A 26,471-nucleotide genomic window follows, 5' to 3' on the forward strand; every position below is an offset into this window, starting at 1 on the left:
GGTTCAGAGGGTCTAACTGATGAAGCCTGCCGCAAGATCATTCACTGTGTCAGGAAACACAGGATTTCTATCTGCCAGGACCCTTCCCCATGAATGCCTGAAACAAACTTTTCTAATCCTCCGTTTGTTTTGTTCTTTTTTAACCAAGCAGAGGTGGAAGCTTTTGCTCTGTCACAGAAAACAGGTGCTGCTCATTCTACAGGAAGAGTTCAATGGTTTAATTGCCGGCCCTAATGCTAGGGCAAAGAACTTCCACAGCCTGTTTCACCTTGCAGGACACTGCAGCCAACTGGAACAATGGACTGCAACAGGGGAAAATAAACAGTGAGAGGTGCTAGAGGGAATAACCAGAGAGGAAACTCCTGTTTGTAGCTAATAAGATGTTGTGAAGTTGCTCAGTGATCTAAAGGTGTCACGTGTGTGGATGAGACTCCCAAAGGGGCTGACTCCAGAGCTTCGGGACTGAACTGCTAGCAGCACTCTTGGAAAGCACATGTAGGTTTGGGACAACTTTAACCACAGATTCTTCCAGGGGAGTTTGAACAAAGAGCATGCAACATACCTATATTCATTGAACATACCTGCCTAAAAGCCTGTCTTAAAAAAATGGACCAACCAACATACAGCTGGTGAAGAATTCAGTGAACACCTTGGCTGAAACAGACTGCATAAGGAAGATGTGGTCATTCTGTAATTCAAATTAATTTTAAGGAGCAGGAAAAACTCACTTGCTAAATAGCTTCTAATGTTTGATGGAAGGCTTAACTCAATCTCAGGGCATGCAAGAAATGAGGATGGTAAGAGTCTTTGTGGAGAAATGGAGCCCAGCATTGCAATCCAATTGGGTGAATGAACATTAATGAATAGAAGCTATTCTGGCCAAAAAATACCTGCAAGGAGCAGGCACCCCTCAACACTAGAGGAACTTCATCTCTGCTGTGGCTGAGGAACTGCTTCTGACCTGCTGAAGTTGCTGTGGCAAGTTACTTCACTGCTTTGTGCCTCAGTTGCTTCATCTGTAAAAATAAACAAGCAAACAAAGGACAGACTCTTTATAAAAGCACTTTTAAAGCTTCTGGTATGTGCGTAAAGTGTTGGTACACTTGAGGCCTATTTTGAAGGTTTAAGTAATGCGCAGGCTGTATTCTGGCCCTCAGTTTTCTACTTTGTAATACAGACATCCATTTCTCTCAGTGTAAAAAGTAAGGCTCCATCGTGGAAGACAACTTAAAAAGGAGCCCTGCCACAGGAACCCAAAGTTTAAACAGGCACGACTCCATTTGCAGGGCGATGGAAACATTGGCATAGAGAAGTGCCCTGTCCAGTACTTCCCATTCAGCACAGCAGTGCTCGTGGGGCACAGGACCTCACCATGCTGGCTGCATGTGTGATGCTCCTGACTGCACAGCATGGACCTGTGAGACCTCTGGGAGACACCAGGACTGGGTTCCAAGCTTTGTGGTTAGAAGGGGAAGTAATGCTTTGAAATGCAAGCTACTCAGTGATCCTTAGCTGTGGAAAAATCTATAAAGACTAGCGATACTTCTGACTTCTAATAAGATGTGTTCACACAGCTTGTCCCCAGTTTTGGTTTATGTGTCACTGATCAGGAAGCCAGCTATCAAAATCAGTTTGACAAGCTAAACCAAAACATTTGTTCCAAGCTGGGACAACACAGTTGGAAGCTGCTGCACTGTGGATTGTACCACATGGACAAGGGAGTTGGCTTTTCCCTCTTCCACCCTCCAAAACTACTTTTCTTTCTCAGAAGCTACTCTGCAGGTCCAATCCAGTGATCCTCAGTGTATTATTCAAATAGGAAAACCAAGTACAGTCATTATTATCTCAATGGCAGTCTCTAAACAGAGTATGAAAAGTGTCTGACAACAGACAGGCTGTTCTTCCTGGAGGGAGAGTGAAGAGAGATAAGGCTGGAACTCCATCAGAGATCCTTCTTATGCCAGACACCCTCTTCTTCCTTTCCTTTGCTGAGTAGGGTGATGCTCTTTTATGGTCTCAAGCGCAAACTGTGGTGCCCTGTCCTGCCCATCCTCTGTTAAAACACACTGCATTTTTCCTTTTTTCCCCCACATCGCAGCCGTCGTTTGTTCCTGAGGTTAAAACCAAAGAGAGGAGGAGTCCCTACAGTGAGAAAGCCAGACAGTTCACACTGAGCGCTTTGTTGTCAGCAACTCTCCATGGCTCATGCTTCTTCTGCCCTGTCAACTTTTGATCTGTTTGTGGTATGGCGTTCTCACATTTAAATGATTGCCCTGCACAGCAGGGATAGGTTTTTCTGTTGTAACTTTGGTTCCATGCCCATGACACACTGACTTGATCAGCTGAAAGCGGTTCCTTCCCATTAAGTTCTTCCTAAGTGATGTAGGTTCACAGTTTATTTTTCTTCCCCTTTTCCGATTTCAACATGTAGAATTTCATTAGATGCAGCATATATCATAGCTTTAGACAGGAACTGTCAAGTAACAAATCTTGAGTGATGGCTTTAAAATACAAGGTGGTTGCAGTCTTGGCTACAGGTTGTTCAATGTTATAATTCTTAAAATAGGTGTAAACAATGTTCTCTTCATCAGGGGGTGGAAGCATTTGCCTTTATAAGGACTGAGCTGTGGTCGGGCACTCTGAAAATAAAATAAAATAAAGAACATCTGTATCAGATAAGTGAGAAGTTCCTCCACCTCCCCACCCTTGACCAGATGCAGCTATCAGTCAAAGCTGAAAAGGTCTGTTCTTACAGTTATCAGCATTAAACTGTTTTTGTTTGTCCATATGAAAGGCATTTGTGAAAATTCTGGGTATTTTGCCAAGCCTGTCCATTTAACCCTAACAGTAAGGTACAGCCCTCTCATCCATAAAAGCCCCCATGGGCATCTTCAGATGAATATTTATGCACCAGTTTCAGTAACTCTTGAACCAAAGATGCCTAAAATTCACCAGTGAAAGGAGACATAACAGTGGGTGGTATGCTTGTGGTGTCAGGGCAACCCCAGAGCCTTGACTAATGCAGCAGTGAGGCGAGCATAGCCTGCTCCAAGGAAGCCTTCCCTACATATGGAAAAGAATTACGGTTCTCAGGTTTGAAACCAGGGAAAAAAGGCCATATTTTTTCTGTATTCTCTCAGCATTCAAGCCTACATGGTAAAAATCACGGAGTGAATTCAAATTCACATGAATGAGAGGCAAATACTCAACAGAAAAACAATCCCATACCCATAAGGTGGAAAATATAGGTGAAAACTTTATGTACAGGAAATCCTGAAGCTCTCATTGCCCCAGTTTTTCTCATTTGCTTCAAAAGGATTTTATCACAGCTGTGGTATAAACTAAAAGAAGGACACCAGTATAGGCAATTGCAAACACTCATGCAGACAGGTTCTTGCAAACGTCGCTGTCAGTTCCTGTGAGTTTTCAAGGTGCACCTTAAAATCCGAGTTTGTTTGGTTTTAATCACAGAGCTATAGAATGGTTTGAGTTGGAAGGGACCTTAAAGATCACCCAGTTCCAAACCTCAGCCATGGGCAGGGACACCTTCCACTGGAGCAGGTTGCTCCAGGCCCTGTCCAGCCTGGTCTTGACCACTGCCAGGGACGGGGCAGCCTATTTTCTTTGTTTTTCTGACTCTCCCTTTAGGCTGGCAGCTTGTTCTGGACTCATGATTGTGTGTTACAGGAAAAGACAGTAAGATAAATTTACTTGTTACTGTGGCTCCTTAAGAGTACAGACTTTCTGATCTTTTTCCCCACAGTGAATAAGCAAGAGGCTGTAAAATCAAATTTTCACCAGTCATGGCCACTCAGCATCTCACAGAGGCTCTGCTGTGTTATGGTTTCCAGAAACCCTGCAGCAGGAACATTAGTAAGTATGCAGTCTTAACTTAGTCCGTTTAATGTCCACTGGATCAAGGCAGTATGTTTCAAATAGCAGCAGCTACATAATGGCATTGGCCATTGTTAAGAAGTGTGCTGGATGGTGCTGGTCTGACTGCAACTCCCTGTGGCAACTCAGAAGTGTGATGACTCTCCATTGTGAACTATCACAAATGGACAACAACCTGCTGAGTTCTCTGACTTCAGACATACACAAAGGCACACAGGGATGTGATCCTCAGCTCTATGCAAGAAGCACCATCTTGGAGGAAATAAAGAAAATAGTCTTACCTTTCCAAGAGGCACATTGACATCAAGGCCAAAGAATAAAGGCAAGAGAGAAGAACAAGAATAGAAATAGAAACTGCAGAAGAAAAAGAAGATTGTTTAAGAACTAAAGGTCATGGCACTGTAAGCATCAGAATTACTTTTGCACTCTCTAGGACAACTAGAATGACTATGCATTCGGAAAACACTATTTCCCTAGTTACTTCTGTAGGTACCATACCACCTCTCAAGTTTAGAAAACCAATCCCATTAATTTTTGTGATCAATTAGAATGGGCACCATATTGAAAGCCTGAAGTAAAACTGGCATTATGAACTATGATGGGTTGACTTAAGTCAACAAAGCTAGATATCAAAAATAGCATGGGTAGTATTTTTAAGTGCATTAAAAAACTGCCATCAATCCATGCTGGAAATAGCCCAGGAATATTTACATGCATATATATATATACACATACATACACACACATAATATCAAACCCTAAGAATTAAATGTTTAATAATATTTTTTTATGTCTCATTTTAATCATGAATGTGTTATCTTCAGAGATGTGAATTTTTGTGAATTGAAAATTGACACTAAAATGTCTCCTATTCAAGGTCTCCATTTGACCATGGCATAAACTCTGCTTTGCTTTTTTATTTTCATCACATATCATCTGTTATTTTTCCAAGTTACATACGTTAGAAAGACAGACAGAGTCCTTATATCACAAAAATATTGGTAGAAAAGCAGAAAGAATTATGTGTATCAAGTTTTGCACTATGCCCACTTGTTTCACTTTAGGAACATACATACAAACTGAAAGAGCTTGTTAGCACTGCTACCATTATACAAATAGAGCCATTATTTCATATTCTGTTTCACACATGAATGTTGATATTTATTAATAAAAGTACATCATCAAGGCCACCACCAGAGATGCATTTTACACTGGTCTGGCATTTCTAGAAAAGACATTTTTGGTAGCAGCACACTCTGCTGTAACCTTTTTTCAGCAACCCTATCTAACCTAGCTACAAGTAGAAAAATGTGTCAATGTGACAGAGTTGGCCTTATTCACTAAAAAAAAAATGCAGTGCGTATTTTGACAGTGTGTGTATATATGTATTACATATAAAGAATGTGCATATATAGTTCTTTGGCAGTTCAGTTTAAGGACAAGATTCTAGTGCTATGTTTATGTCACATAGTAATTACAAGCTTCAGTAAAAAGGACAGCATCAGAACCGGAGCTCTATAGTCCCGCCAGATAAGAATCATTTTCACTTGGTTTTATTCAGTCCTTCCTGTTTGCTAGCCTCACCTTGCCTTTGATGGAAGCATTGCCTGTCTACCAACACAGCATTTAACAGCCAAGTAAAGGCTTCCTTGTTTGCCTTTATCATTCACCATAATTAAAAGTGCTTGGCATATATTTCCTAAAATGAAATGTTGCAGAGGGGACTCTAAGATTATAGTCTGAATATACAAACTGAAAGGAAAGCATAGTAGAATAGCACCAAGAGATCCAGCTGATTCAGCGTAACAGAAAGCTTGTGTAATTCACAAGAACTAGGTCAGCATGTTCAAAAAGGTTGCTTAGCATGCTTCAGAAGCGTAACAGAACCAACCTTTTCCTCCAGATCCTTAATTTGTCTCTTCTGGATGTCAGTTTTATCTTCTAAATCTCGGATCCGCTAAAAATCAGAAAAGAAAGCATCTAGACTGAATTCTCTGTAAATCTGCTTTGCTGAAGAAATAACTTCAAATTCCCAGTGCCAAGACCCTGGAAATTAACAAATGCATTTCTCTGGCAGAGTTAATCTTGTGAAGTACCATGACCCCATCCACCAACCTTGCTCAACCATGTCTTTACCATGTGTACAACTGCTCAAAACATGCTACTGCATACATGTGACTGTATCCTCAAACGCTGGACATTAATGTCAACTAAAAACACTAGATGCCAGGCTCCCTTATGACCTGAAGCTTGCCTAAAGCACCTCAGCTGATGTTCTTACACAGCGAATCTGAGTAGTTACACATGTACATGGCTCCTTTTTCTTACCTGATGAGCCTGCTGGAGCAGTTCCATCCTCTCCTGAAGAATCTGGCAATCATATTCTCTGCTTTTCCTCAGCATCTGACGTCTTAGCTTTTCTACTGCTGTCCTCAGCTCTTCCTGCTGTTTTTCAGTCAGTAGTTCCCCAAACTTTATCACTGTTTCTTGCTGCAAAGCATTGTACAAGGTGGCTTCAAGCTCCTGGATCCTCTGGTTGATGCAATACCAAAAGCCAGTTAGAGATGAAGCATTGTTTAAAACACAGTGGGAATTGGGGACTTAGTGGCAGATTCAGGCACCTGCACAAGAGGTGGGCTCTGTGCTCAAGTGTGCAAAAATGTGGAAAACAGAATTCAAAATGGTTCAGCATTTTGACAACAAGATATGAACTTTTATTTTTAAAATATTTTCATATAATTTTCACTGAAATCCCTAACTTTTACACTTTTTTTTTTTTTTAAGCAGTTACAGAGATATTAGGAGTCATATTTTTCCTACCTATAAGGATGAATATATCACCAATTCTAAAATTCTGACCCATTGTGCTCAGAAAACAGGAGGGAAGACTGAAGGTCACTGTCAGACTACTTTGGTCTTAATGCTGCTAATCAAGGAGCATTCTCATTCCAGATCTGAGTTCCAGTTGGTTGCACTGACTCCAGCTGGACAAGCTGACGTTAATGAGCAATAGTTGCCTTTAACTGACAAAAACGTTTCAGACTTCAGGAGATCTGCCTTTCTGTGACAAGAAAAAGGCAGATGTCGTGGTGAATGTACAGACTGCACGGCAGAGCATTAGAAGAATGGGAAAAATAAAAACTAAAAAAAAAAGCTAGGAAAAAAGCAAAAAACTCTCTTGCTGATCCAGCATGAGTCTGTGTCCTTTCACAGCGCTGGCCAATATGTGCTGTAGAATTCCCTTTGTACATACCATGTATGCTTGGTCAAGAGCCTGCTTCCTGTAGTCCAATTCTTCCTCCAAATAACCTTTTATTTTGCAAAACTGCTCCTACAGTGAAGGATCATGTAGACAGAAAAAATAATGAGTTACTCCAAATATTTTAAGAATTTTTATGCAATCAACTACAATTATCTGACTCGGGCAGGATTAGAGACTGGTCGTCAAATGACACTGCGGAGTTATTAATATCTGAGCTGGAAAAGAAGGAAGGGAAAATAGCTGTGGGCCGCTTGTGTATGATAATACATCTGATCTACATGGAACATCATCTCTTTATTGACTTTAGTGATATTGCTTTGCATTTCAGTAATGTAATTGGGGGGTTTCTGCACAATTTTTCTAAAGTTACATCTTCTGGCATCATGGACAACTCCTTTTGTGCTTTCTCTTATTCTAGAAGAAGTATGAAAGTGTAATAAACTAAACAGGCATATTTATGCTCACATTATCTGGGGGAAGCTGCTCTGCTTTAACTTCTCAGTCTACCTTAAGCTGAATTGACTCAAGTACAGACAAACCACAGGAATAGGATATAAACCACTACAGCTATCCAACTCTTGTAGTTATGCTTGTTTATCTTGTAGGTTAACTAGAATAAGAACAGAGCAAGATACTAACTTTACTGGTGCTATAGCAACTTCCGTTCAGCTGTGAATGTTTTACCTTTAGGATGGTATAGGCTTAAAATGTAATGAAAGAAAATGGTAATAATTCATTACTTCCCCACATAGTGGTGTTTAATAGAACATGATACAACAGCTGACGTTTAGACTGTGAATCTTATGAGACAAAGGGTGCAGTCATTTTCATCTCTGAAAAACCACTGAGCAACCTTCCAGCCCTCTGTACTTTTAAACAGTCATCCACATGGGAATAGAAAGTTTTCAAACCTTCACTACTTCTGTTTCTGAACCAGACCAGTAACTACTTCATGAACTCATCAGAGGAAGACTACATACCTAATTTGCCAAAAGACGTTTTTAGTTCTCTCTTGGCATACCAAGTGAACGTGACACACTCAGTACCTTGTCCCTAAAATGTGTATTGTGGAAAGTTTGCTTACCATATCACTTTCCAGTTCCATCATCTTCTGATGCAGAGCAGCTTCAGCTCCCTCAATCTGCTGGATCCACTGGAGGGAAGAAAATGAGAGCTGTAGCCTGCTGTGTCTTTTGGGCACATGGACAGTGGCAAGTGGGACATCTACAGTATCTTGTTAGTCTGTTCTTAGTAACCTATTGCTAGTTTAGGCCCATCCTGAGGCTGTTCTTGTGTGAAAGGGGCAGCCACAGTGTCTGTAGGCAGCCCATGACAGAGAAGCAGCAACAGGATCACCGTTACCAGATTGCTGGAAGATGGAAAAGCACACTTCCTTAGATGGACAAGAAACCCATTTCATCCCACTGATAAAGGGGCCCATGATGGGGCTCTAGCATCTTATAGAATCATAGAATAGTTAAGGTAGAAAGGACCTTAAGATCATCCAGTTCCAACCCCCCTGCCATGGGCAGGGACACCTCACACTAAACCATGTCACCCAAGGCTCTGTCCAACCTGGCCTTGAACACTGCCAGGGATGGAGCATTCACAACTTCCCTGGGCACCTTGTGCCAATGCCTCTCCAAAACTATCTTAAAAATAGCTTAGCTGGGTAGATGGCCATTCTCTTTACAGAGAAGGAATTGTTGACTAGAATCCTTGGAAGCTGTCATGTTGACAAAATTGTGTGCTGCTTTTGTGCCACAGAAATCAATTTTAACCAATCCTCACTTTCTTTTTCATTTCCAAAACAAGTAACTTAGGCATACACTTACAGTGGGAATTTTGTATACAGATCCCTTAAGAAGCTTTGGAAATGTCAGGACCAGAGATCCCATGCTATAACTAATTGCAGCTTCAATGTCTGATGGTTTCTCATTCAGTTTACGTTTGCAAGTTTCATTAGACATTCTTTTTTATTTGCATTAGTTGTGACTTCACAGCTTGGACCAGCTGAGTTTGGTGGTTTTGCTGCTTTAGCAGGTGTTTGGGACTGTGCTGGCACAGTTTACTTCATCTGGAGAATCACTTCTGACACTAGAAAGTCTGACAATATTGACAACAACAGAGCAGAAAATTTCCAGTGTTACATGAGGCCTTAGATGACAAATGAGAAAAGCAAGCACACAGTTTACCTTTTCTGCCAAGGACAACACAGTGGAAGCCTGAATTATGGCCACTTGTTCTTCATTTCTCAAATTCTGAGTAGGGAAAGAGAGGGAATAAGAAAATTGGCAGCAGTTTCCTTCATGAATAAAGATAATCTAGGTGATACATTAGGTCTACTGTTTTCAGGGGATCCCTTTAGTACTGGGTATCCCATAAAACCATCAGTCTGATAACATATTAAAAAGAAGACTGCTTTTGCCTACCTGCATGATATGGGCTAACTATATGTTTTCCTTCCATTGCATCTTAAGAGAAATCTAAACTAAAATTAGACCCATTTGTCTTTCCTCCTGCTAGTTTTACAAAGCTGAATTTCCATTAATGCTTTTGTAAAGATAATGCTGATTTACACCAGCACATGAACAGACAATCATGAGCCTTCGTTTTTATTTCTTATTCACTTTCTTAAAACATACCTAACATTGGCCAGAGATACAAGATGATCTCTTACACAGATGACTAAAGCAGACAGCAATGTCCACTTAGAAAACCATAAGGGATTCGATAACTCTTGCCTATTTATGAAACTGTATGCAAAGGAATCCTAGTCCTGATGAATAGTGGTTGGCTGAAACTGCCAAATGAATTCATGTGCTTTCCTGAATGACTGGAATTCAGTCAGGCCCAGTTCCCAGTATCAGTGGCCTTTGGACAGTCTCCCAGTCTGCTAAACCAGATGCTGAAGCTGCTACTTCGTTATCAGGCTTCTGACTTTTGAAATCTCACAAATCCATAACTTATGGAAATAATAACTCCTTAAATTAATTGTTCTGATGCTGCATAATTCAACAAGTATCTTAGAAAATAGTCATGATAATTATAGATCTCAATTATGCTCCTGTACAAAATGCAACTTGTAAAAGGAAAATATCTCTGACTTTAACTTACCCCATTATCACCTAGGATGTCTAACTGCTTTATGAGGTCTGGGATGCTGACATCCTGCAAAAAGAGAATAAGGTAAATGCACAGAACGTACATTTTGTCACAGCCGCAGTATTTGTCCCCCCTACAATCCATGTTTAAATCAACCATTTTGTTTTATCCCATGGAAATGCTTCACACACTGATTTCAATTACCTCTGAGCCAGGTTTTGTCATTATGGTGAAAATTATGAGTCCAGTTCAACTGTGTCAGTCAGCACACATTCATTGTAGACTGAGTTTAAATGTTTAAAATTTACTGGAGTTACTGGCAGACATCAATATAATGTGTTATATGGGCTGTACTATACTCCTGTAATGAGAAGTGCTGCCTTATAAAACTGACCTACCTTAACCCCTTCCTTCATGCAGTAGATCTGTAGAGCACTCACACCATCTGAGAATGGGTGAATCTGGAGATTAAATGGGGGGGACCGTCTCTCTCTTTCCTAGAAATCAATTGAAAAGATGACAGAGAACATATTAGAATGAAGGAGATGGACACAGAGCTCATTAAATGCCATAGCTACTATATCATGCTTTGCAAAGCCAAGCTCTTCATTTTACAAGTCAAAGAAACATTCAGACCTAGTCTGAAAAACAGGGTGCCAAGTGGGATGGGATCCTGAACTCAGGATAATTCTCTTACAGGAGATTATTGATTAATTATATTAATTAGCAAATTGGCTGGGGAAAGGCTGTCACCTGCTAAGACTCGAGTGACTTGCCTAGTGAGGTACTGAACAACTATACTGTTGTAAATACTGCCTTTAGAAACAAGTATTTGACTTAAGACTACTAGGATACTCCAATTACACATCTGCTTGTCCTGGTATGCTGGGTGTTCCAGTATCCGTGGAAAGCAGTACGTTCAAAGAAGTTGATTGAATCAGCTGTTTATACACCCTCATTGCACAAAATCCACAGATATTTGTCCTGTCTTAAGGGACCAAAGACAAAAATAAAATTGGAAGATGTTATTTCTCATCCCTTTCAAGTACTCAGGCAAACACAGCAGTGAAAATCAAATTTCAAATATATTCTTGGTGTATGTAATTCACTTGGCCAGTCCCATTCCATGTCATGGAACACAGCTGTCAGGTAAAACTGGGTTCTATAAATAAGGGACAAATCTGTCCCAGTACTGAACCATGAGAGCCAGGAAAGGCCCTGTGTTACCTTCAAGCTCTGAATGGCAAGTGTGTAAGGCTTTGGACAGCAACTGCAAAGAGCAACTGAGAAATAAACCAGCTCATACTGGAGAAAAGTAGGTGGAAGCTTGTGCCTGTTAGCACTCCTATAACAGGGGGCGGACCAGGAAGCGGGAGCTCAAGGTCTAACACAGTCCTCTGGCCACCTGCAGAGGCTTCTGTAGCTCCTCCGTTAATCTCCAGAGTCACCTGAGGGGCCTTTCTTCCCTATTGCAGGTCATGAGGAGAGCTGCTCAACAAGGAACGTGTCCAGAGCTGGCAGTGACAGTGCTCGCAAGTGGGCAGACAGGCGCCACTGGGTCGTCGTGTGAGGGCCTACAGCCTCTAGACACAAATGAGGAGAGCTCTAGGCCAAGCACTGTGTGCCCATAGGCAGGCACTGCTGGCTTTTCCCACGTGCCAGCATTGACAAGAATGATGATAAAGACCACATTCACCTGTATAAAACATCTCTTATCCTCAGCACAGTGGCAGGGAACTGAGGTACAGAGAGATCAGATCTACGTGTGCCTCAGGAGTCAACAGCACAGGGGCCATTGCACAGCCTTGTCCCTTGGGCACCTCGGCTCTGCACGCCCGCTGCGCCCAGGTCTCACAGCAGGGCAGCAGCTCCAGCAGCACCAGGAGGAGCTCCCTGCAGGCTGCCGTGGGCCTGGCTTCATCTCTTCCCCATGGCATCTGACGTGAAGGCAATGAAGAGTGCTCTAACCACCGGGTACACATCGCTCTGGGGAGGACAGGCCCTGGCACCTCTCACAGCCAAGCTCCCACAGTGAAAAGACTTCAAAATTCTCTGGGTCAGAGGGGACAAGGTACAACCCTTTCACCCCCATCAGACAACAGCCCTGGGTCTGACACTTTCTCTTACAACTGCTTACACAATTTCATCGATCGTTGCTGAACTGAACTTCAAACAGTTCCCCTCCTTCGAGCAAAGGCTGGAGGGGTGCACTTCTCACAGCAGCACTCTTAATGAAACCTGAACTGGTCTCATCACCCTTGCTGAAAGAAGGGAAATGAACAAAGCCTGTATAATTTACAGATCAGCAGTAAGATTTTCACAGGGGGGAAGCGGGGACCCTGAGGAAGGAACTGCACCTGCATCTCTGACTTCTCAGAGGAACACTCTTCAGGTATTAGAGAGAAAAGTACACTCAACATTTCTTCCTCCTCCAAGACCTGCTCAGGTTCATGAAAACAAAAATAAAACAAAAAAGAGCCCCCCTAAAGCAACCAATCAACAATTCCACACAAAACCCTGGGTACCTACTCATGGGAGAGATCTTAGCTGTGAACCAGGATACAGCCCTGAGCAAGGCTCGTGAGGATGGGGTTTAACACTTGCTTAGTTAATTCACATGTAATTAATTTCTGTTCATTTCAGTAGACTTCAGGCCAGCAATAAGAACAAAGAGACTGCTCCAAAGTGCTAGCAAAGCTGTATCTGCAGGTGTGGTAACTAAGAGCCACACTGACATTAATCAGCTAAGCTTATCTATGCACACTGGGCACCTCACTCAGAGGTTTCCAAGATATTACAGCTGGCATACTTCAGCTCACAATTAAAAATGCTGGTCCTGATTTGTTACTCTGAGGTATCACTACAATGCTTGTGTAAACATTTGGTTAAAACTGGTGTCCCGTGCAAGTGCAGTAGTTCAACTTGCTACCAGCTCTACTGTAATGAGCTCATCCATCACCTCCAGCTCAAGGTTGCGGAACTCCAGCAGCTCATTCTGGTCTCGGGCATCCTGAAGCTCCTGTTGCAGCCGGTTGTTTTCTCCTTCCAGTTTCTCTATCTAATAGAAACATGTAAGTTCAGGATCTGTGTGATTGTTATAAGGAACATTGAACATTTGGTGAGTGGTAGCTGAGGTAGCATAGGCAGTGCAAAATCCAAACTCTAGAGATGACTCACTACTTGCTGTTTTACCTCAGTGAATCTCTAGTTTACAGGTGAACTTCTGCTCATCAACTTCCTAAACATCATAAAATGCTTAGGCTGGAGATTTTCCTAAAAGGATCTAATCCTAGTGAAGATCAGCAAGGAAGTTAACTGTACAGAGGTGTCAGGTTAGCTATCAGATTAATCTGCATCAGCTGTTAAGCACACTGCTTTCATGGCAAAACACTAGATTGTTTGGGGAGGGATGTGGAGACATCATTATTGAGGGGCTATGGGAAGATGATGGATAAATATCTCTCAGAAATGACACAGAAACAGTTACACCTACCTTGGAGAACTCGGGCTAGATCAGACATTCCCAGTGTGTAGCACCTGAAGCACAGATGGCATGCAGGGAGAGCTGTCTCTGTGGAGGCAGCTACCTGAGCAGTCATCCCTCCCCATGCAAGTGCTCATGTGAACTGCACAGCAAGCATCTCCACACAAGGAGTTCTGTTAGCAGATGAACTTAAATACCAGCCATTCACCAACTGTCTATAGCTTGCTTGTTGTGGACAAATCTACCACTAGCTCCTCAGCCTGCTCTTTTGCAAGTGTCCAACTAGTGCCAAAACATGTATTTTGCAATCAGGTTGCCTGAGTAGGGCCTTAGACAAAAGCTAGGGAGCATGCTAAGACCCAGGTCAAATGTGCCCTCATGTGTCAGTTTGTGGATGGGCAAGAACAGCCCAGGGCTGAAAGATTATTAAGGGTGTTTATGGAAGAGGATGAGTACAAGCAAAGAAATCTCATCTGGGGAGGTGAAAGCCAGCAGGAGACCTGGTGCTGGCAGCTCTGGCCTCTTGCTGATGGCAGTCATATGTATTGCCACTGCTGTTACTCTTGGTGATACGCAAGCAATGTTGAGGTCCCTCATATCCATATATTCTATTATTATAGAATATACATACATACAAATATATATACATATAAATATATATATATACATACAAATACACACACTCACACAAAACCAGACAATATTCCTAAATGCACCAAGGGGCTGAGCCATACAAGTTCCATTAGACTTAGGATGACTTTAAGGCCTTACAAATATAGATGATGCACAAGGACTAGGCCTATGAAAGGGTCCTGGTGTTAGAGGGTGACTGCACTTTTACTGCTGTTTCACACCAGAAGCTAAGCTCAAAACATCCTGCCAGGGCAGCAGCAGAATCATTAGTGCAATGCTACTGGAACACAAAGGTCTGCACCTCTGATTCAAAAACTGAATAGAGCTTCCAGCCCTCAGGCTGATGCTTACCGGCAGAGTTGGTGCATCAGCAACTGCCAGCCATGAGGGTGCCTAAGTAAAGCTGAAGAGGGCTCATCTTTCTATATGTCATCCTGTCAATATTAATCTATGCTGTTCTGTCCTTATACTACACATATAAGCACCACACTGCATGTCCAAAAAGTGTATTGCAGGATCCAGATTACATTTCAAAGTGAACACACAAAACTTGAGAACATACCTTGTCTAAAAGCTCTTGGTTTCTTTTAATGAAAAGCTGTTTGTCCTCCACCCAGTGCGAGTCCTGTTGGATGAAGCAGTACTATTACAAAATAATCAGACTCCATGAGGTTGAGCATGTGTGCACTGAAAATTGGAGCCGCAATATTCAGGCTTTAAAACCCTAGAGGAATGAACTGCCATTTACAGAACAACATATTGTTCTACCAAGCTGTACTAAGGCTTTTGAACTCATTAGACCTGCCTGTTTACTGAACAGCAACATTACATCTCCTGCAAATCTGCTGAAATTGTGCCAGTTATTTTGTGAGCAGAGCAGGTAAGATCCGAAGTAGGAAAAGAAAATACACACAAGAAGTGCTTACCTGCCCTTTCTGTGCTAAAGTTTTCTCCAGATCTTCTATTTTAGCTTTATACCTCTGGACTTCAGCTTGGAGCTGCTCCTGAGCCTGTTGAAGTCAGGCACAGCATTAAATAATACAAAACCAGCAATGTGACTGGTATTAAAAGAAAATCAAACACAGCAGGGTCTTGGTTCATGCTGTTGCTTCCACTGACTGAGTTAACTGCTACAGAGACTCTAGCTCAGCAGTGTTTTGTGCCACCCCACAGCCTGGGGTACAGATGACACAAGGAAACAGTGTCAGATCAGCTCCCCTCCCAACCCAAGCCTGTTACTACCGTGTATTGCATTACAGTAGTGAAACACAAGCTTAGGTATCTGGAGTGACAGGCTTTGCTCAAAGACCCTTGTAAGGGGCAGTCCCTGAACTGAAGAAAAGTGCTTAGCAGGATAGGAGCAGGACAAAGGTAATGGAAAGAAGCAACTGTAACTGCCTGGGGCCGCTTCAAGAGTCAACTCACCAACATGCTGAACAACCTGATGCCATCTCACAGCTGACACAGCTTTTAGCAGGGTTTTGGGCTGCAGACTGCCCAAGGTCTGAATGATTCTATGATTTTATTAGAGGGACAACATTTTTAGACTTGGAAGATTTACAGTAGTCTGCATCGCATTCAAATTTGAATGTGATTTATTTCTTTGTTAGAAACATTCAGGTGACTATCTGAAAGCCCACAGGGCTCCATTAAGCTGGAAAACCAAACCCCTTCACACCAGGGCAAAAGATGAGAATACCCTTGTGACCCAGTGCCAAACTGCCTGTTTTGGCATGCCTGCCTAACTGCAGTTTCCAGGTTCAGGTGGAGAACAGTCCCATGTAAACTGAGTCATTGTGTCCATTCTTAACAGTCACTCTCTTTAAATGTACTCAACAAATGAGTGAAATGGACAACTGTCAGTTGTATGGATGTTGCATGTATGTCCTGACAGGAATCAAATGCTTTTACTCTCAGATACTGACCTTGGCTTCTCTTTCAGCATCTATGATGCCCCCCGTCTGCTCCTGCAGTAGTGCATACGCTCTCTGCAGGGCCTGATATTCCTTTGTCAGCTGTCGAAACCGCAGCTCTGATTCTTCCGCTGCTAAACCCTGAAGGATAAGAAAGGACACATTTAAGCACCAGACATTAGAGCACTGCTAAAGCAAAGAATGCAAGCGTGATTTGTTAAGCACAATAACTCGTTTACAAGTTGTGATTCAAACAGCTTTTTTTTGGTGAGTTTACTGTAACATGAAGTAATAATGTGGGGTTTACACAGAATTTATGTCTTTAAGCTAAAAGAAATGTGATAGGTTTATTTTCTTGAAGGAGAGAGGAAAACAAATCATGTCAGATTGCAATGAAGTCATACTGTAGATTCTGTGGACTAGATTTTGAAAGAACCTCTCAGCATTTTTGTGTATCAGTAAACAAAATTGAGGCCAAACCTAATGAAGAACTTAGCACTCAGTACACACTATAAAAACCTCAGTGTTTTGAGAGCCCAACCACTTTTGGAAGTCAAAGTCTCCTGAAAATCTCTCCTTGCCTATGGAAAGAGCCAGCTCTTACCTCATCTAAATCATCATCTGGGGTTGCTGGTGTTCTGTCTGTTCTATATGAGGCCACAGAGGATGTTTCAGAGTCCATGGAATCATCATCATACCCAAAAACTGTATCCACCACATGTCTCTAAAGGAGGGAAAACATGATTTCTGAATCTCATTGGAAACACGAGTTTCTGATGGGGTGAAAAGGTCGGTCTAAAATCAAATTGCTGGTTACTTAAAGACAAGACATAAAAATGAGTGATGGGTTACCCCTGCAACTACCATCTCCAAACCAACCCCAAAAGAACCATATGGAAGATTAGGTCTTGCACTGGTGGAGAATGAGTTTGCTGAGTAATTTTTACTGAGCTGAGGACCTGGCTCAGTCTAGAACTTGGAAAACATAATGGGAGCAGCACCATGCTAAAGGAAAAGTCTCTGCTCTTGCAGGAAGGGATGAGAATTGTTTGTTAACACAAAAGCTGTTCAGAAGACATCTATCAACATGCACACTGGTGGGCAAAGACAACACCATAACAGCATGGAAACGCATGTAGAATAGGGAACCCTCCTTTTTCTCTCAAACTGCTGATATTTTTAATATCTCAGCTTTTCTCACTGATACTGCTGTTGGAGTAAGTGAAAACTGTGCTAATACAAACTAGCATGAAGTAACTTTTATCTCACACATCTTTCCAGTACTACAGTAACTCAGTTACAATCTCATGTTGCAAGAGATTGCTCACACTACACGCTTTGGTTAAATGTCTGACACCTATCTCAGTAACAGAATTAAATCAAATGAAAGCTGTATGTCCTATGAAGTTATAGATGCTTGGCCCTGCTGGCTTAGCTCCAGGGCACACATTTCAGCATTTAAATACTTGGTTTATGAATAATTCTGCAGACAAACTGATCAATGGGCACTTAAGATGCACTTCTGCTTTGCAGCATTTTTCACTTTTGCTTACAGGTTGCAGCCTTCTAAACCTGGAATTTTAATCATACAAAAACCATGTACCAAAGATGCCAGTAACCTTTTGCATATATTATCTTTTTATGTTGTTCATTATTTTTTGTTGTTCATTATTACAGAAGACAATACCCATATTCTCCCATGTTATAATCTCTGGCTTAGAAATAAAGTTGACTGATTAAAATATTTTGTAGTCCTTGTCTGCCAGCTATGCCTGCTGTGTCTTGCTTCAAAACCCACACAGAAACAATGTGATGACACTGAAATTCTCTTGTATGTAGGATAGTCTTGTGTTACTTTCACAGAACATGGCTGACATACTGAGGGATGTGCTTGAGGGACAAATTGCAACTAAGCTCTGTTTCCTACACAGCATTTCCATTTTCTGAAGGTAGGACATGGCTGTTACAAAGTCATTCTTCACATCTAGCTTATAAAGGAACTATTTGAAATGCTACTGACTACTCAGCACCAGCTTTGGACTTGACCCAGTTCAGGGTAATACATGGAGTAGCCAGACGCCTGTGGAACTGAGCAGGAGAGAATGGCACTCAATTTAAAAACTTCCACTTGAAGAATAAAGATGCACAAGGATTTTACTTTAGCCCATATGTGCTATGAAAAATAGATAGCAAAAGATAGATGGGAGGGCCTCTGGAAATGTAAATACACCACAGCATAAGAGACATTGAGATCAGTAGTTATAGAAACCAGATGGAAAGAAGATTATTACTATTTCAGAGGGAGTGGGGGAAAGCCCCATTTTACTGGAAATAAAATAGCTACATGCCCTTAACTGAATTTCAAAGTGGAGTTAAAAAGCTCTTCCAAAGTGTAAGGTGTTTATAAACCTGATCACTAAAGCAGATTGTTATAATCCACAAAGCTCTCTTTAATCAGATTGCTAAAGCGTGTTTCCTACAGAGCCTACTAGTATTTTTATAAACCAAAAACCGTTTTCCTTACCTTAATTGGCTTTGAGCTTCTTTTATGCTTTCTGCGACGTATGAGCTTCTCCCTGTCCTGGAAAATAAAATTAAAAAGTTACTCTCATCTTGCTTGCAGCTTTAGAAGGCCAAATCTACAGAGGAAATAAATCACTGGGCTTTCACCAACTCTCTGTTCATACATTCAAACAGCAATCTGATTCCAGGTGGGAGGATTCATATCCAAATCTCTATGCATGTCAGCTGAAAACCACTTGAGGAAGATGGGATATCTGCAGAAAACCCCTTGTTGTGCAGTTGCCTTGACAGGATGTTGAATGCCAGGCACTGATGGATTTCCTGTTAAAATCACGGGGAAGTCTGTTGCAGGGGCCTGGTTTGGGCTTTATGTGAGAGGTTGTCCACCTTCCCTGGAAAGGAGATGCTGCCTGTTTCAAAGTTGTTACATGATGGTAGTGTTGATCTCACCCCTCCTAGCAATGACCTCTTAGAAAAGGCAACAGCGTGTTTTGGAGTCTCTTTCTCCTTATCCTCAACATCATAATACAGAGTCAGCTGAAAAAGGGATTGTCAGTATTAAATGACAGAAGAATGAGTGAACCACCATCAAGCAGCACACTCTTTTACAGCACATGGCATCACACTGTGCGCCTGCCTCTTGTTATGGAAACTTTTGAATGGTAGAGCAGTAAAACAAAACAGCCTTGTGAGCATGTAGGTACCTTCCCAAGCTCCACAGTTCTTAGTCTGTGTTCATTTCTAGAGCTCAGCTCCCACACAAGTTATACTTTTGAGTTGTAGGGGCTGATGCCCCACTAGAAATTCAATTAAACTGCTCCCTTGCACACCTACATCTAAAAATCTGCAGGTGTTAAAAATAAGATATTAACCCTTGGATCTCTAGTTATAAGAATAAATACTATCAGTGGTGAACTGTACATCGGAATTGTTCCTAATTTCCTGGTGATCTGGACGTACCCTCGTTAGCTCATCAATGATGTTCTGTTGTTCTATGACCTGAAGCTTTAAGAATTCAGTTTCCTGTTCCTCATTAGCCTGATCCAGGTCATTGAGAGATCTTAATTTCTTTAGAGGAGGATGTGATGTAATTTTTTCTCTCTGTGGTAGGAAGAGAAACAGATAAAGTAAGATCCAGCAATTTAAAGTCCATCTTCAGCTAAAAATTAGACATTTAAGCTGTGCAGCCTCTAAATATCCCTCAGAAACCATTTTTATAACTTTATTTATACCTGCCAGCAGTTCTTAGCAATAGAGCAGCACAGGAAGGTTGAGTTATTCAACCAGAAAAACAAAGCTTTACCTATTTACTTATTGTGTGGCAAGGTAGCCTCTACCGCAGCCCTTACCCATAGCTCTTCCTTTGCCATGTATCAAGATGCCCTAACATATGGCAAATTCAGCTGAACTCCCTACCTGTTTGGTGAGTGTGCAAAACAGTATCTACTCCTGTGACCCCATGACCCATCCCATGGCCATACACACTGATGAGAGGGACATGCTTTAGTCACATGGAAGACATCTAAGCAGTAGGAAGAAGAGGAAAGGCAAAAAACTGTGGTACCGCATCAGTTTTAACTAGAAATCCACATCCTAACTGGGATAAGAGATGGCTACAGCTCATGAGAATTGCTCTATCCACCCACAGCATGCTAGCTTCCATTATTTGGGCATCTATAGTGTAAAAAGTAGATCTTAGGGAGCTAAGTTAGAACATATGTGCTGTGTGCACACACGTGACTGCTGATGTCTAATGCATGCAGATTGCCAGGTCCCTTCTCTCTGTTGTGGGACAGCCCAAGGGGCTGTGATCTCTACTACCATAGCTGTGGAAGAACAATTCTGACCTGTGACACCTGAACTGCAGAGTCTTAAAGGGGCTTAACCTTGTAACACTAAAGCCTTTTTTTCAAGAAAGTGAATCTGATCCTCTCATCCTAACCGCAGGAAACCTGCATCCATTGCAGAAGTCAGCCTGCTCATGACCGTGCTGGTGCAAGCCAGAGACAAGGAACAAAAACACACTTAGGGGAAGTTGTCTCAGCCTGCCATCTTACATCTGGCAACCCAGAACTTCCACCTCCTGTTTTTATTAATGCCAAAGCAACCTCAGTGCATGTGTAGGGAGTGGATTCTGACTGATACTCAGGGAAATATCATTTGAAGGACACAGGCATAACTGCTTTGACCCCATTTAATATAGCCCGGATGTGAAACTGATAACCCTAGACAAATTTAGAATACCACAATTATCCTTTCCCATACCCATCTACCATGTTTATGTTTTATGGGAATACTGTATGCGCTCAGTGGCAGACCAGGACTTCACCATCATCAGCAATAACAAGAACATGTATATTCAAAGATGAACATCGCACTGGCTGGAAACATCACTCTTAATAGCTTCTTTTTGAGTCCTAGATGCCAAACAGTAGAGTGTGATATGATTCTGATACAATTTTTTTTTTTTTTAAAGAATTGAAATTCAATATTCTAATCTTGGAGATTGTAGTAAAGATCCTACATTCACATATTATGCATTCACTTAAGTATATTGTACATAATACACAATGTTACAGTATGTATCTATTATATAGAGACATAAGCATGGTTATATCTTATCAGTAGTATTACACATGATATACAACACTTTTTTTGTACATATATACATTCATACACTATGCAGATGTGGCTACCATAACAGACATAGATCTACAGCAATCCTCACTTTGCTCTTCAATACCAACCATTTCTATATTTTCTTTAGTAACTGCTTTGAGTTTATCTTCCATACGCTGCAAAGACTGCATAAGTTCATCATTTCTCTTTGTGAGGCACTTGTTCTTTTCCAGAAGAGGTTTACATTGTTTCTCAGCTTCTCGGACACGCTTCAGCTGTATTGATAATAGCAATTAATAATCATAAATAATCCAAATAAAAGACTTTTTTCTCACTCCTTTGTTAGAAGTACTTGTATTTCTTCCCTATCGAACTAATGTCCCAGTAAAACACCAAAGTGATCTAGTGGAACTGATGTTTACAGCCTACAAAGCTTTATCTATATACCTCAAAATATAATTCTGCATATTTATTTCCAAAAGATGGCTTTATCAACAAGAAACTGAGACTTGGAAATGAAGCAACCCAACATAGTCAGGCAAAGCTGCTACAAAAGTCTGAAATGACCTGTGCTTCATCTGCAAGAAACTCACTGATTTTCTCACTGAAAGATAGATTTGCATAGGTATCTACTCAGTCTGGATCACAGCAATAACAACATAGTTGTAACTCTGGGTTTTAATGCCACACAGTGAAATATTTGTGCATATGAACTTTGTTTTAATCAATAAATCACACAACATTTAATCAGCCAGGATGCTGACTTCAACACAGACATATCACCACTTAGGATTAAGTCAGATACAGGGATCAATTCACCACTGTCCAGTCTCGCTAGATCCCTTCACTATTCTCAGCCTGGTCAAATATTGGATATAAACATTACTTCAGTTACAGGCTAAGCCCCACCATACACTGTTGTATGCTCAAAAGGTCAAGGAGGGAACATAAGTGTTCATACACACACCTACAAATCTCTCTGCCTCAACTTTTATTGGGACTTTTTACTCATATCACTTCAATGAAATGACTGTTTAAATCTAGGATTAAAAAGGTCATCCTCAGCCCCCTGATGGATGGAAAAGGCATATTCATCACTGCCTGTCATCTTTGGATCCTCCTCTCTTTGCCTTTCCCTGTGACTCCCAAACTCCTCTGTCTGACAGTACAAAGCCTACACACCAGTTCATTTCGTTCATCCACAAGCAACGTATTCCTGTCCTCCAGCTTCCGGATTGTGGCATTCAGCTCTGCTATCCTCTTCTGGTTTCTGCGCAAGTCCTGCTTATTGGCAACAAGATAATACAGTTACTGAGTCTTTTCAAAATACATGCTTGGGAAAAGAAGCCTCAAAAACCACCCACCAGTCAATTTAAGTTGTCACTGTCAATAAATTGTAGTTATGTATTTTCACAGTATTGAATGTGCTTGCAAAAATATATGTGTATTTGGAAGAAAGTATCTGGTTTGGAGGACACTTCAATTGAAAATTTTCAGCTGTTAAAAAAATAAAGGGAAAACAACCAAACAGACATTGGTATATTTTTATGGTGGGGAAGAAAAAGCAAAAAGATAAAAGACCCTAATTTTTATTACCTTTTCCTATACCTCACTTCATTTTGCTGAGACACTATGTCAGGTGAAAAAGGACATCCTTTTCAGTATCAATTGCATTTATTTTCTTATTCCTTATATGTATAAATATGGGTATATACACACATTTGTTGTGTAAACATCATATATTTAGTCGCACAACTGGTGAGCTGCATGCTTTGTGAGTGATGGCAAGGGCTGCATATCTGGAGAATAAGACAAAGGAGGATCTCCGAGAAATCTCCCAGATCCTGACCCCCTCCTTCACCCTTCCCACTCCTGACCATCTTCTCAATTCTACGTGGTTTTATGTGGTTTTAAGGATCTGTGCTATCCAGGTAGTTATGTTAATGGAATGATTCTTCCAAAGGTGCACTAATTATTTAATATATTTTATACTTGTAAATACAGCAACTGAGGAAACAGCCTTACAAAGCTTGGTCTCACTAGTATTCTCTCTGAAAAATCTATAGACATAACTTCTCTGTAGTGAACAAGAGTGGGAATGTTTTCCCAGGGCCTGAGAAAATATTTAAGCAAGAGAAACTCAGCCATGTTTCTGCTTTGCAGCAGCCAGTAAAACCTGCATACAGGGCTGCTGCAGTGCTCCGAACCATCTCCAGCCCTTCCTGGGATTTCTCTCTTGGGACTGCTCATGTTACACTCTGCCTCCTTCACCAAGAAGAGCTGTTCATCCAGAGCTTCCTTCTGCAGCTGCAGCTTCTGCACATAGCCTGTCTGTGTCTCCAGTTCTTTCTCCAAGGAAAATATGATCCTGTCTTTAGCCTTGATCTCATCCATCTGAATGAGAGAAAAAACACAACAATGATATTACTGTGTAAAGGTAACATCATTTTAGCCTTCTCCAATATAGTAGCATATGGTTTACTTAACAGCAGTGTTCAACACTTAAATCTGCTATATCACACTGGACCAGGCTTGTAAAACAACACACTTTGAGATTTCAGCCATAACAGTACATTGACACAGTGGCAGATTCACTAGCCTTACAGAGTGAAGCCCGGGGACTGATCCTGGTGCAATGTTAACAGATAACTGGGTGGATAGTTCAGGCTTTTGCACTGCATTTTGGTCAGTCATTTGTACTAGTGAAAAATAAGTATAAACTCTGACAAACCTAGAATAGCTCCTTCTTATGTAAATGCAGCTGCACTGGCTGGGACAGGAGAGGTTACGGTCCAGTTCTGACAAACAGAAGATCTGTGCAGACCCAGTATTAAAGCTGATTGTCATGCTATTAATCCTGGCTGACTGCAAACTCAAGCTATTCATTTTATTGTTACTTAATTTCTGTTTAATACCCCAGGTCTAGCCAAGACAAAAAGAAGTGTCATTTCACCTCACAGCAATTTTTAAGAATGATAGCTGATAGGAAAATCTAGATGAAAAATTAGAATTCTAAGATCAGAGCATGCAAGCCTTGCAACCATGAAAACTGATACAAAACTGATAACATCACCAGCTCCAAAAAATTTAGTGAGCAAGAATTTGAAAATCACTCTGGAAAACAGAAGTTCTATTATCCGGGAACGGTACGAATCGTTCCCTGAAAACAAAACTTGTATCTACCCTGAATTTTGGCAGCTTCAGGCAAAGACACTTTCTGGTCTTGCAGCTTTCCAGTCTTGCAGAAGTCCTCCCCAAACTGTTTTTCCAGTGAGCAGGACTAGCTTCTGGTCTCCATTCACTAGATGTCACCCTGATGTAACTTCGTGCACTCTAACAGCAATACAGTGGATTTGGAAAACACTTGTGTAAGATAAAAATAATTTTGGACTTGTTCAAGTTTCTTATGTGAGTAAAGAGCTGTCAAGAAGCCTTTCATCAGCAGCTAACAATAAAATATACAACACAATGGTGCAACCGAAGTTGATCTTAGTGTTATTATATGTAGCTCTGGCTTACCCTGAGTTTGACTATAGTTCCCTTCCATATGAAAACATGAAGACAGAGCCTCAATTCCAGAGGAGGGGGGGGGGAGAAGCCCCAACAAAAAAAAACCCAGTAGTTTGTCCTCATGTCTACACAAAACTGCAAATGGGGATCAAAGTAGCAAGAAGGGTCAAAATCAGAAGGCAGATATGAAGAATCTAACACTCCTAGTCTGTACTGCATCACTGAGCATTCTGGCAACAGAAGAACGTACCTCCAGTACACAGATTTCAAACAGGTTGAGGATGACCCCCAAGAAATTATCATTCCTGACAGCTTACATCACTATTTCTTTTACTTAACTGTCAAATCCTGAATTCCAGTTTTCAAGCTAAACTTTCCACCACCGCAAGCAGGTCCAGCTCCCTGGATGAGGAAACATGGCAACTTGCACCATTGCTAATGCGGGCTTCATTTTGTTCATTTTCCCCTGTAATTACTGAAGGCTGTGCTAAGACCAAAACAAAAGATATCTCTCCTGCCACTGATTAATATGTTTAGGATACCATCACAAGGGCAGGAGAAACTAACAAACAACACGTGCAGATGCAAACACTCTTTCTAACACTTTGTACTGCATGTGTATTGGCATCTCAGCAAGCCAAATCCTTATGGACTAGGCCAACCATTTCCTCACTTTAAGGTGTTAGCTGCCATCACAGTGGTTACTCTCTAACCAACTCACCATGATCTATTTACTGCTAAGAAATAACAGTGAGAAGCCTGTAATACTTTTGCAAACTGAGGTGCATTGCAGAGTTCTGCATTCAGAAAAAGCTAAGGGCACAAGAGGCAAACTCACTATGGCATAAAAGAATACATGAACTGTTTTGGTTACTGACCAGGCGGCGAATATCCCTTTCGCTCTCCCATTTGATCTTGGAAATGGCTTCCTGGTGGGATTGATGCTCACTCCGAAGATCCCCTGCCTTGATCTTATCAGCTTGGATCATATTGTTAAGGGCCTCATCTACCTGCTTTTTGGCAGACTTCAGTTCAGTAATTTCCTGCAGAAGTTTAAGGCGCTCAGAGTCAAACTGTTTTCTGGCCTCCTCACGAGCCTCAATAGTCAGCGCTGTCCTTACTTTATCACTGCTCCCATCCCGCAGCGCACTCAGCGCTGACTTCAGGCGCTGGATTTCACTGTCTCGGACTTTGACCATCCGCGTCATCTCCTGCTCATGCTGTTTGATGAGGTTCTCCCTCACAGCCTGCAGCTCCTTCATTTTCTCCTCATGGAGTTTGGCTTTTAGCTCTGTGATCTGCACAGTCTGCTTGCGCTGCTCCACCTCACGGATGCGCTTAGTTTCTTGAGTCTTCTCCCTTTCAAGTTTAGCAACCTACATTAAGATAAAATGAAAGTCACTTGCTCCCAAGATAATGTTATCAAAACAGGACCACGCAGACACACAGTCATGTTAAACTGAGGAAGACCCTGCTGGGGAACCTAGATGAACCTCCACCCTCCTAAAGCAAAATATGGGCCAACTCC

At 41.5% G+C, this 26,471-nt stretch overlaps 1 protein-coding gene across 5 annotated transcripts in view; it reads right to left on the minus strand.

Annotated features, from left to right (window-relative positions):
* Positions 1 to 240: 240 nt before the first annotated feature.
* Positions 241 to 26,471, minus strand: part of JAKMIP2 (janus kinase and microtubule interacting protein 2) — a 44,068-nt gene continuing 17,837 nt past the window's right edge. For 2 of the 5 annotated variants that reach the window (XM_061344007.1, XM_061344008.1), the window contains exons 3-21: positions 25,822 to 26,319; positions 23,618 to 23,827; positions 22,616 to 22,714; positions 21,562 to 21,708; positions 19,775 to 19,915; positions 18,816 to 18,872; positions 16,896 to 17,015; positions 16,304 to 16,432; positions 15,305 to 15,388; positions 14,941 to 15,003; positions 13,221 to 13,319; positions 10,660 to 10,758; positions 10,274 to 10,327; positions 9,352 to 9,417; positions 8,241 to 8,309; positions 7,148 to 7,225; positions 6,223 to 6,426; positions 5,786 to 5,851; positions 241 to 2,639 (exon numbers count right to left, since the gene is read on the minus strand). In XM_061344007.1, coding sequence (XP_061199991.1) covers positions 2,532 to 2,639; positions 5,786 to 5,851; positions 6,223 to 6,426; positions 7,148 to 7,225; positions 8,241 to 8,309; positions 9,352 to 9,417; positions 10,274 to 10,327; positions 10,660 to 10,758; positions 13,221 to 13,319; positions 14,941 to 15,003; positions 15,305 to 15,388; positions 16,304 to 16,432; positions 16,896 to 17,015; positions 18,816 to 18,872; positions 19,775 to 19,915; positions 21,562 to 21,708; positions 22,616 to 22,714; positions 23,618 to 23,827; positions 25,822 to 26,319 — 2,391 coding nt within the window. In that variant the 3' untranslated portion in view covers positions 241 to 2,531. Of the gene's footprint in view, positions 2,640 to 4,175; positions 4,249 to 5,785; positions 5,852 to 6,222; positions 6,427 to 7,147; positions 7,226 to 8,240; positions 8,310 to 9,351; positions 9,418 to 10,273; positions 10,328 to 10,659; positions 10,759 to 13,220; positions 13,320 to 14,940; positions 15,004 to 15,304; positions 15,389 to 16,303; positions 16,433 to 16,895; positions 17,016 to 18,815; positions 18,873 to 19,774; positions 19,916 to 21,561; positions 21,709 to 22,615; positions 22,715 to 23,617; positions 23,828 to 25,821; positions 26,320 to 26,471 lie in introns of all 5 variants that reach the window. The other 3 variants (XM_061344011.1, XM_061344010.1, XM_061344009.1) reach the window with 3 other exon arrangements.

This window comes from Neopsephotus bourkii, unplaced genomic scaffold, assembly GCF_033783945.1.
Source record: "Neopsephotus bourkii isolate Nb327-2 ecotype Australia unplaced genomic scaffold, CSIRO-AGI_Nbou_v1 NB_1846, whole genome shotgun sequence".
In the NCBI taxonomy this organism is placed as follows: Eukaryota; Metazoa; Chordata; class Aves; order Psittaciformes; family Psittacidae; genus Neopsephotus; species Neopsephotus bourkii.